At 54.9% G+C, this 13,890-nt stretch overlaps 1 protein-coding gene across 1 annotated transcript in view; it reads right to left on the reverse strand.

Moving 5' to 3' along the window:
- Nucleotides 1-13,890, reverse strand: part of NUP214 (nucleoporin 214) — a gene marked incomplete at both ends in the record, with an annotated part of 90,837 nt that overhangs the window by 1,920 nt on the left and 75,027 nt on the right. Inside the window, 3 exons of the mRNA XM_084236297.1 lie at nucleotides 1,324-1,495; nucleotides 5,400-5,552; nucleotides 11,696-11,852. Of these exons, the coding sequence (XP_084092423.1) occupies nucleotides 1,324-1,495; nucleotides 5,400-5,552; nucleotides 11,696-11,852 (482 nt within the window). The remainder of the gene's footprint in view (nucleotides 1-1,323; nucleotides 1,496-5,399; nucleotides 5,553-11,695; nucleotides 11,853-13,890) is intronic.

Raw genomic sequence — 13,890 nt, forward strand, 5'->3', positions numbered from 1 at the left:
CGTGCCCCGCACTTCTCTGTTCGCTCCTCCCCGGGGCTTGGGCCATTTACTGTGCCACAAGCGAAGGTGTCCTGCTCACTGGGCTTCCCCAAGGGTCCCGACTGGTCCTGCTCGGGCCCCTCCTGAGCAACAGGTGGTGGGGAAGCCCTAGATGCCACAGGGCCGGGCCCGGCCTCATGGCCTCAGGGCGAGAAGAGGCACTTCCAGAGTTTTCACGGCCGAGCTGGTGCTTGTCGGCCCCCTTCTACCCAGTGGGAGTCCCAGTCAGTGCGGGTCTGCGTGCAAGAGCCCCCAGCGGGATCTAACACTTTTCTACTGAGAAAGAAACGGCTGATTTCCAACAGAAGCTCAAGAGTCCAGTTAACCAAGAACCTGCCACCAACACGCCCACCCTCCCTGCCGGAGACTCCAGTCTGTGAGAACTTGGTAGGAATGTGGGTTTAAGTGGGGCCCACATTTAAAACGTTTTCCTCTCCTTTAAAACGTTTTCCTTGACTTTAAGTTTTCCTGGGGGGAGCGGAGGAGACCCAGCAGTCTCTACGTGGAACCCAGGAAGCAACATAACTCGCCAGTACCTTCCATGGCGGTGAGAGGCTGAGTGAGAGCAGACTTCAGCTTGCTCTCAAGACCCAGTCACCGGCACCTCACCAAGCTTCATCCCCAGCTCCTAAGCAACCCCCAAATGCCCCCCAGCTCCCGGGTCTTCAGTTTCACGTGTCCCGAGCCCAGTGCTGAGGGCAATAGGTCAAGATGCCGACTCCAGACCCGCCACCTGCTCTGAGCGCGAGGCTTTGGAGTCACTGCCACAGAGACTTCACGGGACATGGGGAAGGCTTTCACCCTGAGATTCTGGCAACCAGACTGAATTTCTGGGGCTGAGAGCAAGCCCCTCTTATGGCATTTTCCAGCTAGGCTGTGCTGGGCAGAACACTACTCTGGGGCCCAGAGCGGAGCACGGGACACAGGGAGTTGCTGGCTTGAGGACAGAGGGTCTCCCGCACAATCCCCCCGAGAGCCAGTGCTGGCCGTGAAGGCGCCAGGCAGGGCTCCTTCTCTCTGTGGCTCCCCTGCACACTCCGCGTGACGGGCAGCAACGGGCTCTGTCCGCCCACACATTCCACAATCCTGCCCTCGAAGACCTGAGTCTCCCCAGACAGGGCAGGTATTGGGGAGCTGATTTCTGGCGTATTTGCTGATTTCAGGGTAGGGGCCCTTAGTCGAGTCAAGGCAGGAAAGTGGAAGGACTTTCTCTTTAGTGCGAGAGCCTGGGCCCAGTGCTGCTGGCCGGCCTGGCCGTGGATGTCCTGAATCCCGGGGGCTTACCCGAATCCTCCTGCGCTGGCGGCCGCAGTACCCTCTCCGAACACTTTGCCTCCCGTCGAGCCCAGAGGGCTTGTAAAGGCCGGGGCTGAACCGAATGCTGGCACCCCTCCAAACCCAGGGGATCCCCCAAAAGTAGGAGGGCTGCCAAACACTGGAGCAGCACCGAAGCCACCTGAGCAAAACAGAGGCAAACAAACGGGGAGAAAGAAAGGACACACAGAGAGGACAGTGAGCAGCAGACATGAAATCAAAAAAGAAAAAAAAAAAAGGGAAAATATGTTAGAAATTCAAATGCAAAGAACTGTAACAAAGGGTTATACCTCTTCTGTTAGCAAAATAATAATTAAAACAAAACCAGAACAAGACACCAAATCGCCCCCACCCACCATGACTGGCCGAGGGCCTGGGGTCCACGCTGGAGAGCTCCGTGGTGCAGGGCACCCAGCAGACCTTTGTCTTTGAGATCCCCAGTCCCTCCCAGGAGCAAGTGGGGCTTGTCAGCTCCATGGCTGGCAAAATCAGATGCCCCCCGCAGGAACCAAGCTGGCGGTTCGGGTCCCTTCCCAGCCCCCCGCACCACTTCAGAGCCCCATGGAGAAGGTATTCTCGAGGCTCCGATCCCGCCTCCTGTTTCTCACAACACAGGCATAGCTTCGAGCCTGGTGGACACCCACATTATAAAATTAGAGGTTCAAACTCCCCTCTGGGGGAGAATCTGTGAACTGGGCTACAGTGGAGCTGGCAAGAGATGCAGGTTCTGGCGGGCAGCCAGCGCTTTTTATTTATTTAAAGCCCTGGCTCTCCCATCTTTCGCCGGTCTCTCTCCCTCTGCACGGGAGGATTTTTGAGAGATGCATTCTCTCTGCAGTCAGGAAGAGCTCCTCAAGAAGAAAGCACACAAACTTCTCCTCTGGAGGAAGGCTGCTGTGTAAGCGTGATGCAGTATCTGTGGTGAGGAGTCCAAGGCACCCCTGCAAGGCCCACGCATGCAGCTGGTGGATACACGTGCGGCGGCAGCAGGGGCAGGTGTGCCGGCTGCCCAGGGGGTAGGGCGCTCGCCCCTGGGCACTTCCTCTGCTTCTGCTGGGGGTCCTGAGACCCAGGGCCTGCTCAGCTCACCCTCAGCTCTGAGCAGAGACACTGCACGAGCGTGGGGCAGAATGGAAGAGCGGTGCCGGAAGTGGGCCTGAAGATGTGTATTTCTGACAGCAAATACGAGTGCTCTTAGCTGAGTAATCTATTTCCCGACTCAACCCGCTTGTCCGCCATCGCCAGTGGTCACAGAGCTCAGAAGTCACTTTCTACCAGGGCACGTGTTTGTGCTAACATTCTGGGTTTTAAAACCTTGAGTGAAATTCCAAGCCGTGATAACGGAGACTGCTGGGTTGCAAATCTAACAGGCGGAAAAAAAGTGCTAAAACTCTCGCGGTGAATTATTGAAGATGGTCACTGATCTCGTTACACGCTCTTCCTAGACACACAGGCCTGTATCTAGTGCCTCGGGCTTCTTGGTGGAAGGTGAGTGAAAACTGAGAAGTCACAATGACAAAAAGTCAAGTGGACAGGGGAGGCAGTCACACGCACACATGCGCGTGCCCCCACGATAGGGCACAGCCCAGACAGGCAGGCTGTGGATGTGAGGCGGGGTTTGACTTTATTAGGTGCCCCATTTTCATGATTTTCTCCTTCAAGAGAAACAGAAGTGTACTGGCAGTCAACGCTAACAGCGTCCGCCCCCCGAGGACACGTGCCGGGTTTGGTGCTAGGTGCTGTGAACAGGTTGCTTTACTCTCCCCAGTAACCCGGGGTCCCTGGCGTCACAGGCGAGGGACTAAGGACATGGTGCATGTGTGGGGGTGACGAGGCGGATGGGGTCTGCCTCCCTGCTGCCTCCCTCCACCCCACAAGACCCAACAGCTCCCATCATGGAGCAGCGGGGTGAACCCACAGGACAGGGCAACAAGATCATCTCCAGGGGCCCCATCTTCTGTCCTCTTCTCAAATCTCCAGCGGCAGCATTATTTTCTAAAGCAGAGTGGGTGACACAGACAGGGCTTTTCAAAGACTCATCCAAACCATCAGCCTAAAAATCTCTCTCAAAGCAAAAAGGGGTCATCCTGATGGCTGGGTGCCTGGCCACCAGGCAGGAAGGTGACCTTCACCCAAAGCGCCAGCCTCCTGCTCTCCAGGGGAGGGCCTCGCGAGGACGGAGGCGTCCTGAGCATGGTGCGCAGTCCCAGAAGTGCCCGGGACAGCAGCCATCCCTCCGCCTGCACCCTGGCCTCTGGGTGCATAATGCACGCCAGGGGTTTGAAAGGAAGCTGTATGGGTTAGCACCTCCAACCTAGGTGGCCTCATGGGGCAAGTAATCAAATGGGAAAAATATTCTGGAGTGTGGGAGGATATATTTTCTCTATGATTAAAAAAATGCAAGGGTCAGAGTCTCCAGTTAATTGGGTATGAGCCCGGGATAAGGAACAACACATAAGAAATACACGAGTCAAACAATCACATTCCTTAAATAAAGTCTCGATGACACAAACGAACGCTTCCGAGTTGCGTACTATCTGCCATGACGGCCAGGGCAGATACCCTCGCGGCCCCCCAACCTGAACCGTCACCTGGTGAGCGGTGGGTGGAAGGGGGCAGCGACGTCCCGCCTGGATTGAGCACCGAGACCAGCAACCAAAGACCAGCCCCACATGCAGGCCTGAGGGGCGGTGCCCGGCATCAGCAAACCACAGCCATTTAGGGTCTTGAGGTGGGTTTCACAGCTCACCTGGGGCGGTGCTGAGCAGTCACCTCTGCAGTTGGGGCTCAGGTAGGGTCCTTCTGGGACTCGTATCGATTTCAAGCCTCTCCCACACAGGAGGGAGAAGTCTCCTGCCTGCTCACCCACCGGGGGTGCTTTCTCAGCAAGCACCCTTCCCCTCTGGCCCTGCCGCAAATCTCTCCAGACACTCTTCCGCTCAGCGGGGCAGAAGCAGACCCAGCACAGACCCAGACGCAAGCGAGGAGGGGTTGAATATTAGAAAGGAAGTATGTTCTTTAACTCCTCCAGCTTAAGTGTGAGCGGCTGCCCACAGTGACCCCGACGGGCTGAGAAGGGGAGGACGCTGGGGGAGGACGCTCCGCCTCCACGAGGGGGCTGCGCCCACGACGTCTGATGATGTGGATGAGGGAAAACCAGTTTCCGGCAGAGGCCCTGTCTGAGAGGCTCTGGTACGTCTCACTGTCCAAGCCAAAGCGTGCGTGTGTGCGCGTGTGCTCACATGTATGTGCGTGTGTGTGCACACCTGGTGACGGATGGGCATCCTGCCCAGGGCAGGTTTCCCAGAGCCGCCAGAATAGGCCCTTGCCCCCTGAGACCCTGAAGTGGAATGAGTGGGTTAGAAAACGGATGAATAAAACTTAGGGTTCAACACGAAACGTGTTTTGAGTCTTCACTCAGAAGTTGGGGAGTGTTTTGCGACTGGAAATACGCGTTAAGGGTTTGCCTCGTTCATAACAATTAAGGTGCAGGGAAACTGCTCGGCGCGGCGTCCACGGCCTACGGCGACATTAAGCAAGGACTGGCTGTATTCGACTGTGGAAGCTGACTGAGCTGCATGCTTGTGTGAACATATGACAGTAACGTGTTGATGCATGTGCACTCAACGAAAGGTAAAACAAAGTGATGATTTGGGAACGAGGTCAAGGGGACAGGCGCGAGAGGTAAAGAGTGTGCCGTCCTGGCCCAGCACAGACGAGGGGTGCCCAGGCCAGCCTGACGCGGGAGCTTTCTGCGTAGGACCTGGCGGTCACTGTCTCACATGCTCCCTTGGCTGTTCTGCCTGTGCTAAATAATCACAGCGTTTTCTTTCCTAAGAAGACACGAAGTTCTAGTGTAAAAACCATGGTTCTGGAAACCCAGAGCAGCACTGGGAACAGAGAGGCTCAATAAACACACAAGTAAATGGGGGCGGCACCTCAACCACACTCCAATACTATGTCTCCAGAACCCCCGGGAGCCCCCCAGGCCTTGAGGTGCACGCAGGTGCACGTGCAGACAAGCAGCGCCGTCAGCACAGCAGTACCTGTCTTGTTGGGAGTGGAAAACCCAAAACCTTGGGACGCCACACTCCCTCCTCCAGAGCTGAAGGTGCCGGCCGGCTTCTGCTCGCCAAAGGATGAGCTGGCAAATCCACCGAACGTCTTGGCCCCACTGTTTCCGAACAGGTTGGAGGTATCTGAAGGGAAGAAGAACGTGTGTGAGGAGGCTGGCTTTCTCCCCCTCTTAGAACAGCGGGGGGAGAAGCCCAGCATGGTGTCTGGGAGGAGGGGTGACAGGAGTCTAGGACCCAGGGGAGCCAAGCTGTAGAAAAATGCACGTTGTCTGACTCCCGTGCCTCTTGTTGTCAAGTTTTTAGTCATTTTGGCACCAAGACTGAGGCTTTCCTGGCAAAATACGCCAGGCACAGAAGAAAGGCAGCCACAGGCCCCAAGGGGGGCTCCTCTGCAAACACACCTCTGCCTTCCTCAGGTACCGGGCCCATCAGCCACGAGAGGGCCAGGCCAGGACTGCCGCCTCATCCCAGATGGTCCCCAGCTCCTCACGAGTAGCCACTTCATGCTTTGTCTCACTAGAGAAAAGCGAGCAGATCCCAACCTAGTGAGAGCTTCTGGCGCTCTGCTCGCGTGGCCAGGCCGGGCGTGCCTGCTGTGCCTCGCCTGCTCCAAGGGCAGAGGAGAACCAGGGAGGACGCAGCTCCTGCCCCTCACCTGTCGGGAGCTGGCAGGTCTGAGAAACGTAAGCCCCGCAAGGTCTGCAGTGGTTTCGTCTTTCTAAGAGGCTCAATGAAGCCCCTGACCTCCAGATGCTCACCTAAGCGGGTCACTCCCTCAATTTCACACTCAATCCCCTGTAAGAACTAAAGGAAAAAAAGGAGACCAGTAAGACCCAAGTTGGGCAAAACAGTTCTTTTTTTAAAATTTCTTTATTTATGCATACAAGAACTGAGGTACAGGCCAGTGGTGTGGGGAGTGAGGATTCACCAGAGACAGAGTAGGGAACAGAATAAGCAGACAGACTGAAAGCACTGCTGAGGGGAGCAGCGGGCCTAACAGGAGAGGTCTGCCCACCATGTGGGGATCTCCCCGGCTGGCCAGGATTGAACCCGTGCTGCAGAGGCTGCGGACAGCTTCAGGGAGCTGTGCTCGACCCTCTGATGACGTGAATGAGGGAAAACCAGTTCCTGGCAGAGGCCCTGTCTGAGGGGAGGCCCCGGGAGAAACGTTTTTGTTGTTACAAGAAGCCCGCCAGGCAGCGTGTGAATAACCAGAGCACACCAGGGTGACACAGCGGTGCACACGTCAGAGACCACTACTGAACCTCTCTGTGGGGAGGAGGCGGAGGGGGCCTGGATGGGCGCTACGCTGAAATGGTTTGCACCCACCAGAGGCAGGAAGGAGCTATCCTGAAATGGGACGACACCCAAAGACACAGGCATAAGTAGGAGGCTGAAATGGGGGGCCCTGGCTGGGTGGCGGGAGCCGACCATGTCCCGAGTGCACACGTGCCTGGGCGCATGGCGAGGGCGACGAGGAGGAGGGGGGGGGGGACTGGCTCCCAGCGCCCCGGAGAGGCGGCCCCTCCCGAGGGCTCTCTTAGCTGCTGCCAACCGCCCAGGCTGGGCCTCACGGCATCGGTGTTTCCAGGCGCAGCAATCCAGGAAGCGAGAAGCTTTATCTCAGCACAAGATCCACTCACATTTCTAGGCACCGGCCACCTGAGACCAGAGGCCAGTTGGGGAGCTTGGCGCGGACAGCGGGGTGGTCAACATGGAGGGTGCCGCCTGCCGGCTCACTCCAGGGGAGCACACAACTTGGGGAGCGGTCTGAGCTTCCCCCAGGGAGTGAGCTGGAGGTTACGTCTGATTTCTTCAATAGCAAGACACTGGACCCTGGAGATGGAAAACACTTCTCAGCCACTCCTTTCACTTGGAACTGCAAGGAGAGAGAAGTGCGATTTTTTCCAGAGTGCTCACAATGCAACATTCTAGGTAGCAAACACGCTCAAGTGCAAGAGCAGGGCCACAACTCCTGGAGAAATTCGAAATGCAGGTGAAACGCCTTCCTGGGACAGTGCTGGGAGATGCAGACTCCTGAGGACCAGAGGACGTCCAGAGGCCTTTGGGCTTTTTACTCCTCACTCTCGAAGGCTCTTGCTCACGGCAGGGAGCAAGCCTGGCTCTGCACTGGCCTGGCCCAGAGCACCAGCAAATGGGGGTGCTGGGCAGGTGCTGACCCTCACGTGAGCAGGCAGGCGCTGCCAAGGCGGGGCAGGGCCATGGATGCAGACCCTCTGGCCTCAGAAACAGCCCTCTCCTTTCCTTTCTCTGCTCTTCCTCTTGCCATCCCCGGGCCTGTTCAGGATCACAACCCAGAACAGGTCTGAGGAGAAAACCCAATCCTCTTTGCAAAGATCACAGTGGGAAGCCGCCCTGGGTGTCATCTCAGTCCCTGGCAGTCACAAAGGGAGCTCGGCACACTGAGTTGTTGCCACAAAACCAAGTGGCAGAAACCGTGTCTCCTCTCCACTTCACGGTCATGAATGACTCTCGATCTCTCTCCTGATGGCTGTGAAACAACAGACTGCAGCTCTTGAAAACATGGTAGATAAGCGGGCATCTTGGTTGTTGGGGTGACGTTTCACTGTAGAAGATGCCTCTTTATTGGGATAGAGTCGTCTCTGCAGAGTTGCTGTTGACCTCCACTCTGGGGTGACGAGGACAGGTGAGCCTGGCCCCCGCCCTGGGTTTCTACTCTACTAGCACCGCAGGGGCACCGTCTGTCTTCGCCTTGGCAACAGCACTGGGGTAACCCAGCATCACGGCCTGTACCACGTCACAGTAAGTTATGCGGGGTCTAAGTACTCCTGTGAGCAGGGCCTGCTGGCCTGCAGGGTCAGACTCACTAACAGGAGGTCTGCCCAGCCAAGGAGGGTTTCAAGGAGCTCCTGTCCAGGACGCTTTCCTAAAGAACAGCCACAGAATAAACGGAGCCAACACATCCGCACCGAGTGGCTTTGTCATCGTCACACAGATAAGGCTTTCAGGTCCCTGAACAGAGATTGTGCTCATATCGGTTGTTCTAACCAGAGTCCACAGGACAAGGCTGGAGGAGGCAGGCAGTCAGTCCCTTACAGGTGGTAGCTCGAGGTGCTGGATTCGAGAGGACCCCAGGGCTAAGAGTGCGTGCTGGCAGAGTCTGGGAAGTAGAGGTGAAACATTTACAAGGCGTGAGCTTCTGGACCCAGGACACACCGAGTCCAAGCAGGAGTGTGCTCTGCTCGTCTTTCTTAGTCACTGTCAAGTTCCGATTACTCCTCAGGCTGAGGGCGGCTTGAGGACCAGGCAGCCTGAGGCCTAATTGTCACAAAGGGAGCTGCTGGTTGCTCAGTCTGTGTTCAGAAATCCCTCTGCAAGGGAGCATGCGTGATGACACGTCTGAAGAGGTTACTCTGCAAGGCCAGGAGGCTTGAAGGAGGCAATGTGGTTGGGCTGAGCTCAGAAACATGCCAGGTTTAAACCCCAGCTGCACCACTTCATGCCTGGGTGACCTCTGCAAGTCTCCACATTTCTCTGTTTCCCTAATGGTAAAATGGTGCCACTGTAAGAAGTGACCAACTCACAGCCACTGTGCAGCCGCACAGAGCAGGTGCTCAGCAGAGGTCTGTTCCTTTCTGCTTGATGTCAAGTGAAGGGACCGAACACACAGGCCGCAGGAATACACAGGGAGAGAGGCTGTGGGCCCATGTGACCCTTCGGCCAGGCTGCATACCCACCTCAAAGAAAGCAGTGTGAGCCCTGGCACTGAGAGCGGGAGAAGCGAGGGTGTGCGGGACAGCGAGCAACTGGCTGAGGAAGAGAGTGTACGCTGGGGGAACTGAGGCAAAGTCAGGAAAATGGGGCCAGCTCATGGAAAGCCTGAATTCCAGCCTAACGAGTGGGTGTGGGCCTCACTGACAGCCGGCAGCAGCTGCCATAGGGCTCTGACAGGGAAAACCCTTGATGTGGCGCGGATCTCCAGGCCACAGCAGAGGACAGCAGCAGGGGCGGGGGTCTGGTTACTACGACAGAGGGGAGCACACAGGCCGGGACGAAGAGGGAAGAGAAATGCAGCAGGAAGGAACCAAGTGGCTGGAGAGAGGCAGGAGCGTGGTCCACGCAGATGGCATGCCGTGCTCCAAAGCATAGCATGCCGCGGCCGCCCAGGAGAGAGGCTGTCCCCAGGGGTTCTGGGAAAGCGCTCTGAGCTCCATGACAAAGCCTTCCTGAGGGCTTCCAGCCCCTCCTCTCCACTGTTCTTTCCTTGTATCCTGCACTTGGTTCTGCGGCTACAAAGGCTCCCGTCCCTTCCGCTATCAAATCATACATTTAGATTTTAAAAACAAAATTCAGTCTCTCCTGTACCCTTTCAAATGCACTTGCCTTAGGCATAAAAGTAAATTGCTAGTTTATAGTGGCCAACACTAGGAGCTTAAGACCAACAAGTCAGGGCTAGGGTTAGGGTTAGAAACTGAAGGATCAGTGCAATGGTGAGCCAGAAAACAAAAGATGCCGGCGTTGGGGGGGAGGGGTCCTCATTTGTAGTGCTGTCCAATTTCCCTGGTGTGAAGACTCCCACCACAGGGCCTCCCCTGGTGGCGCAGCGGTTGACTGCTGGGTTGCGAGGCTGCCCGTAGGCTCTGCAGCGCCGGTTCATTCCCCGGTCGCTGGTGAGGGTCCCACCAAAAAAAAAAAGACTCCCATCACACAGCTGAGTCATGCTCCCCAAGACGGTGTCACAGAGCAAGGAGCCAGGGTGAGGTGTGAGCCCGTTCTCGCAAGCTGATGCGAACCAGCTGCGGCCCACTGTCGAGAGAAGGCAACTCTTTGAGAGCTGAGCGCCATGGCTTTAGAGATCAATCAGCCAGGAAGAGTGACAGCTGGAGAGGATATGAGACGCCTGCGTAACACAATCTGAGACGACAACCTTGCTGAGGATAAGCCCACACTCCTAATGAGGAATTGTCAGGTGCCTATTCTGTGCCAGATGCTGTGTTTGGTGTGTGTGATCCAGCTGAGTTCCAGACCTGCCACTTTCTGACTTGACACCAAATAAATAACCAACCAAGTCACTTGGGTGTGCTTCCTCACTGCAAACTGGGAGTGCCACACAGGGGGCACATTTTCAAAGCGTATTCATGTTTTCAAAGTATTCTGGAGCCCAGAAATTCAGTAAAAAAGATGGAGAAATCACCAGGTGTGCTTCCCTGGTTCTTAATCTCTGCTTCAGCGTAAGCCTATTTTTATCTGTTTCACATAGCAGGATTCTGCGTAAGAGTTCATCTGCAAAACCAGTTTTGGAAAATTACTAGACTCAATTTTTAAGAACCCTTCGTTCTAGGATTCTAAATTCCTCCTTACAGACGGAAAGCTCAAGAACAAAAATTTGTCATTATGCAATTTCACAAGTCAAAAGGTATGACTGTAGTCTTTCCTTATATATCCCTGGACAGATAGTAACATCAAAATAACTGATTTGCGAATCCAGGAGACCAGGGATAGTTTTGCTTTTAACTCCTTGAGTCTCAATATTGCGGGCATGACTGTCAGGTCTGAAGAACGCTAGCTCTGGATTCATGGAGCCCAGGCAGCACAACAAAGAGAAGCTTCCGGTAGAGCAAATGAAGGGAGAGGCTAAGACGGGGATGACAGGCTCCCAACTTCCCACCTTGGCCTCCAGCAGCAGCAGGGTATTTTTTTTTTTTAAAGATTTCAACAAACAAATTTCTTTCATTTCCAACCATGAATACACAGATCAACAAAGAATTTTCAAAATTAGTCAAAGAAGAAAGTGCCAGCAGAGACAGCTTTAGATGAAAATTAGACAAAAATGTAGATGAGAAATACCGAAGGCTTCAACTTTCGGGTGTCATTTCGCCACAGCCACTGTAATTTTAAAGCAAATTCGGAGACAGTGCTATGCCAACGAAAATCCAGATGCTGCTTCTCCAAGCAACACCCCCCCGCCCCCAACGCCTGTCTGCGGCTCTCATTTATGCCTGTCTGCCCGCATTCATTTCAGTGCTGAGAAACAGAGCGGGAGCTTGCGGATACACAGATCCGCTTCCTGCAGCGCCCATGTCTCTTCACGATTATATAGGGCTTCTCATTAAAAAATCCAAAAATAAACAGAATTGAAACAGACCTCACCGCTTTGGGGTAGACATTTCAAATGGGCCTTCTTAGGGCTTTTCTTTCTGCCTCCGTCACTGAAGGCTTATGAACACAAGGATGGTGGGCGTGGCATTAGGGAACCGAGGGACCGGGAAGACTCCTCAACTTACTTGGGGTGGCGGTCGATCCGAAGCCCCCGCTGGCCGAGCTGAATGGGTTTTTGTTGGCGGCATCCTGGCTGGGTTTCCCTCCAAGGCCGCTGAAGAAACCGCCCCCTCTCCCAGTGTTTCCAGATCCAAACACGCTCCCGCTGGAGGACGACGACTGCTGCAAAACAAAGGGGCAGGAAGCGAGACAGGCTGAGAGGTCATGGAAAAGGCAGGCCACGCCCGGGGGGAAGGAGGCCCTCGCCGCTGGTATGAATGGAAAAAGCAAGAGAACTCTGATCAGCTCTGGTACGGATGCCCTAGCAACTACACGACAAGCTGGACTCTGTGCAGGGGCTTCCTACAGACCAGAGGCTCTCAGGCTCGTCCACGCTGACCTCCGGCGGTGGGAGGGTCACACGTGTGCACGCCTGTTCCCCACGGTCTCTGCACAACACGACCCAGGGGCAGGAAAACCATCCCTTTAGCGCCCCCCTCTCCCCAAATGGAAAAGCTTGAAGATATTTCTATGCTAGGGCCTCCCCGTTGGCACAGCGGGTTAAGCGCCGCACTGTGAAGCTATCCGCAGCCTCTGCAGTGCGGGTTCGATTCCTGGCCAGCCAAGGAGAATCCCACATAGCGCGAAGACCTCTCCTGTTGCGCCCGCTGCTCCCCTCAGCAGTGTTATTTCTGTTGTCTGCCTGTCCTGCTCCCCGCTCTGTCTCTGGTGAATCCTCTCACCCTCCCGCGCCTCTGGCCTGTACCCCAGCTCTTGTATAAAAATAAATAAATCTTAAAAAAAAAAAAGATATTTCTATGCTATTATTAGGCACCACTCGTGCTGATTCCTCTAGTATCTGGGGGAAGTCATCAGCACCGACAATCAGTGATCCCCGCATCTTGTCTTCCAGCGTGTGCACTTTCACATCATCCTGACTTTCCCAGCAGCACAGAAACAAGCTTCCATTAGCTCCATTGTCGAGATGATGACCACAGCTGAGTTCTGGCCAAGTCTGCAAATCTTGTGCTCACAGGCTGCTGTGACGTGGGGGTGCGCTGACTCAGCTGGATCAGGCAGCACACACTGTTGGGACACCAATGCCTTTGGGAGTACCATGCCAGTCCCCAGGGGCGGCCAACATTAGGTCAGTGCGCTATCTCCCTGCTGTCATGCAGGATAAAGGGGGCTTTTAGAAATGGGTTGTTGTGCACAGATCCCTCTTCTGTAAAATGGGGATAATAAACAACCCACCTCAAGTAGTGAGTGAATTAGAAGAGCTAAGGACCGTGCTGCACTTTACAACAGTGTCTGAAACGTGCCCACGTATGGCTGCAGGTCAGCAATCTTAACAGCAACAACAGGGAGGACCGATGATTTCTCTCTTTCCAGGGACAAGGCCCTTCTCTAAGCACTTTAAAGAAACCATGTAATCCCCACAGCCTGAAACACCCCCAGTGTGTGCCTGCTCTGAAGGTGCACAGCCCCCGTCTGAGCCCCCAGCCTTCTGCCGGGGCCGCGTGTATCCCCGATGTCGCTTCCACGGCAATGGAGGTGTGGCAGCGGCCGAAGAGTGTTCACTGCAGCGGCGTGAAGCGTCTGATGTATGTACATATACAACCTGGGGCCAGGCCGTGGCCCAGGTGCAAGAAGCTGTGGTGGGAAAGACTGGCGGAGACGGCCCTTGTGGAGTCAACACAAGACTCACTCAGGAAACAGACGCTCATAAAGTTAAAAAAATGAAATGGCAGTCTACCATTTTACTCCTGTTTACCAGTCCTCCAAGGCCCCCACGACTTGCCCTGTCCATCCCTGGCATCATTTTCTGTCGCCCTCCCCTTTGCTTGGTACAGTGATACCGGCCTTTGTGCCATGAACACAACAAACAAGTTTTACTCAAGGGCGACAGACTTAATGAATCTGCCAGTCACTAGATCTTTCCCCTTTAATTTTTCCTTAAACTTCTTTAAAAACACTAGCACCCAATAACTATAACCACTGGAGTCCAATCCAATCATAAAAGCATGGGCTCTGACAACCCGCAGGTCCCTCTGCAGGGAAGGCGGACAGGACCACTGAGGCAGGCGTCCATTGTGGGCCGCCGTGTGGCTGACGTTCCTGCCTCAGGCTGAGACACAGAGACTGCCAATATTTGGACGTTTTTGTTCAACATAAAATGGCAATTTCAGAGGGTTCAACCTAATTTAAAGAATGTGACCTG

The sequence above is a fragment of the Talpa europaea genome (assembly GCF_964194135.1).
Source record: "Talpa europaea genome assembly, chromosome: 7".
Taxonomy (NCBI): Eukaryota; Metazoa; Chordata; class Mammalia; order Eulipotyphla; family Talpidae; genus Talpa; species Talpa europaea.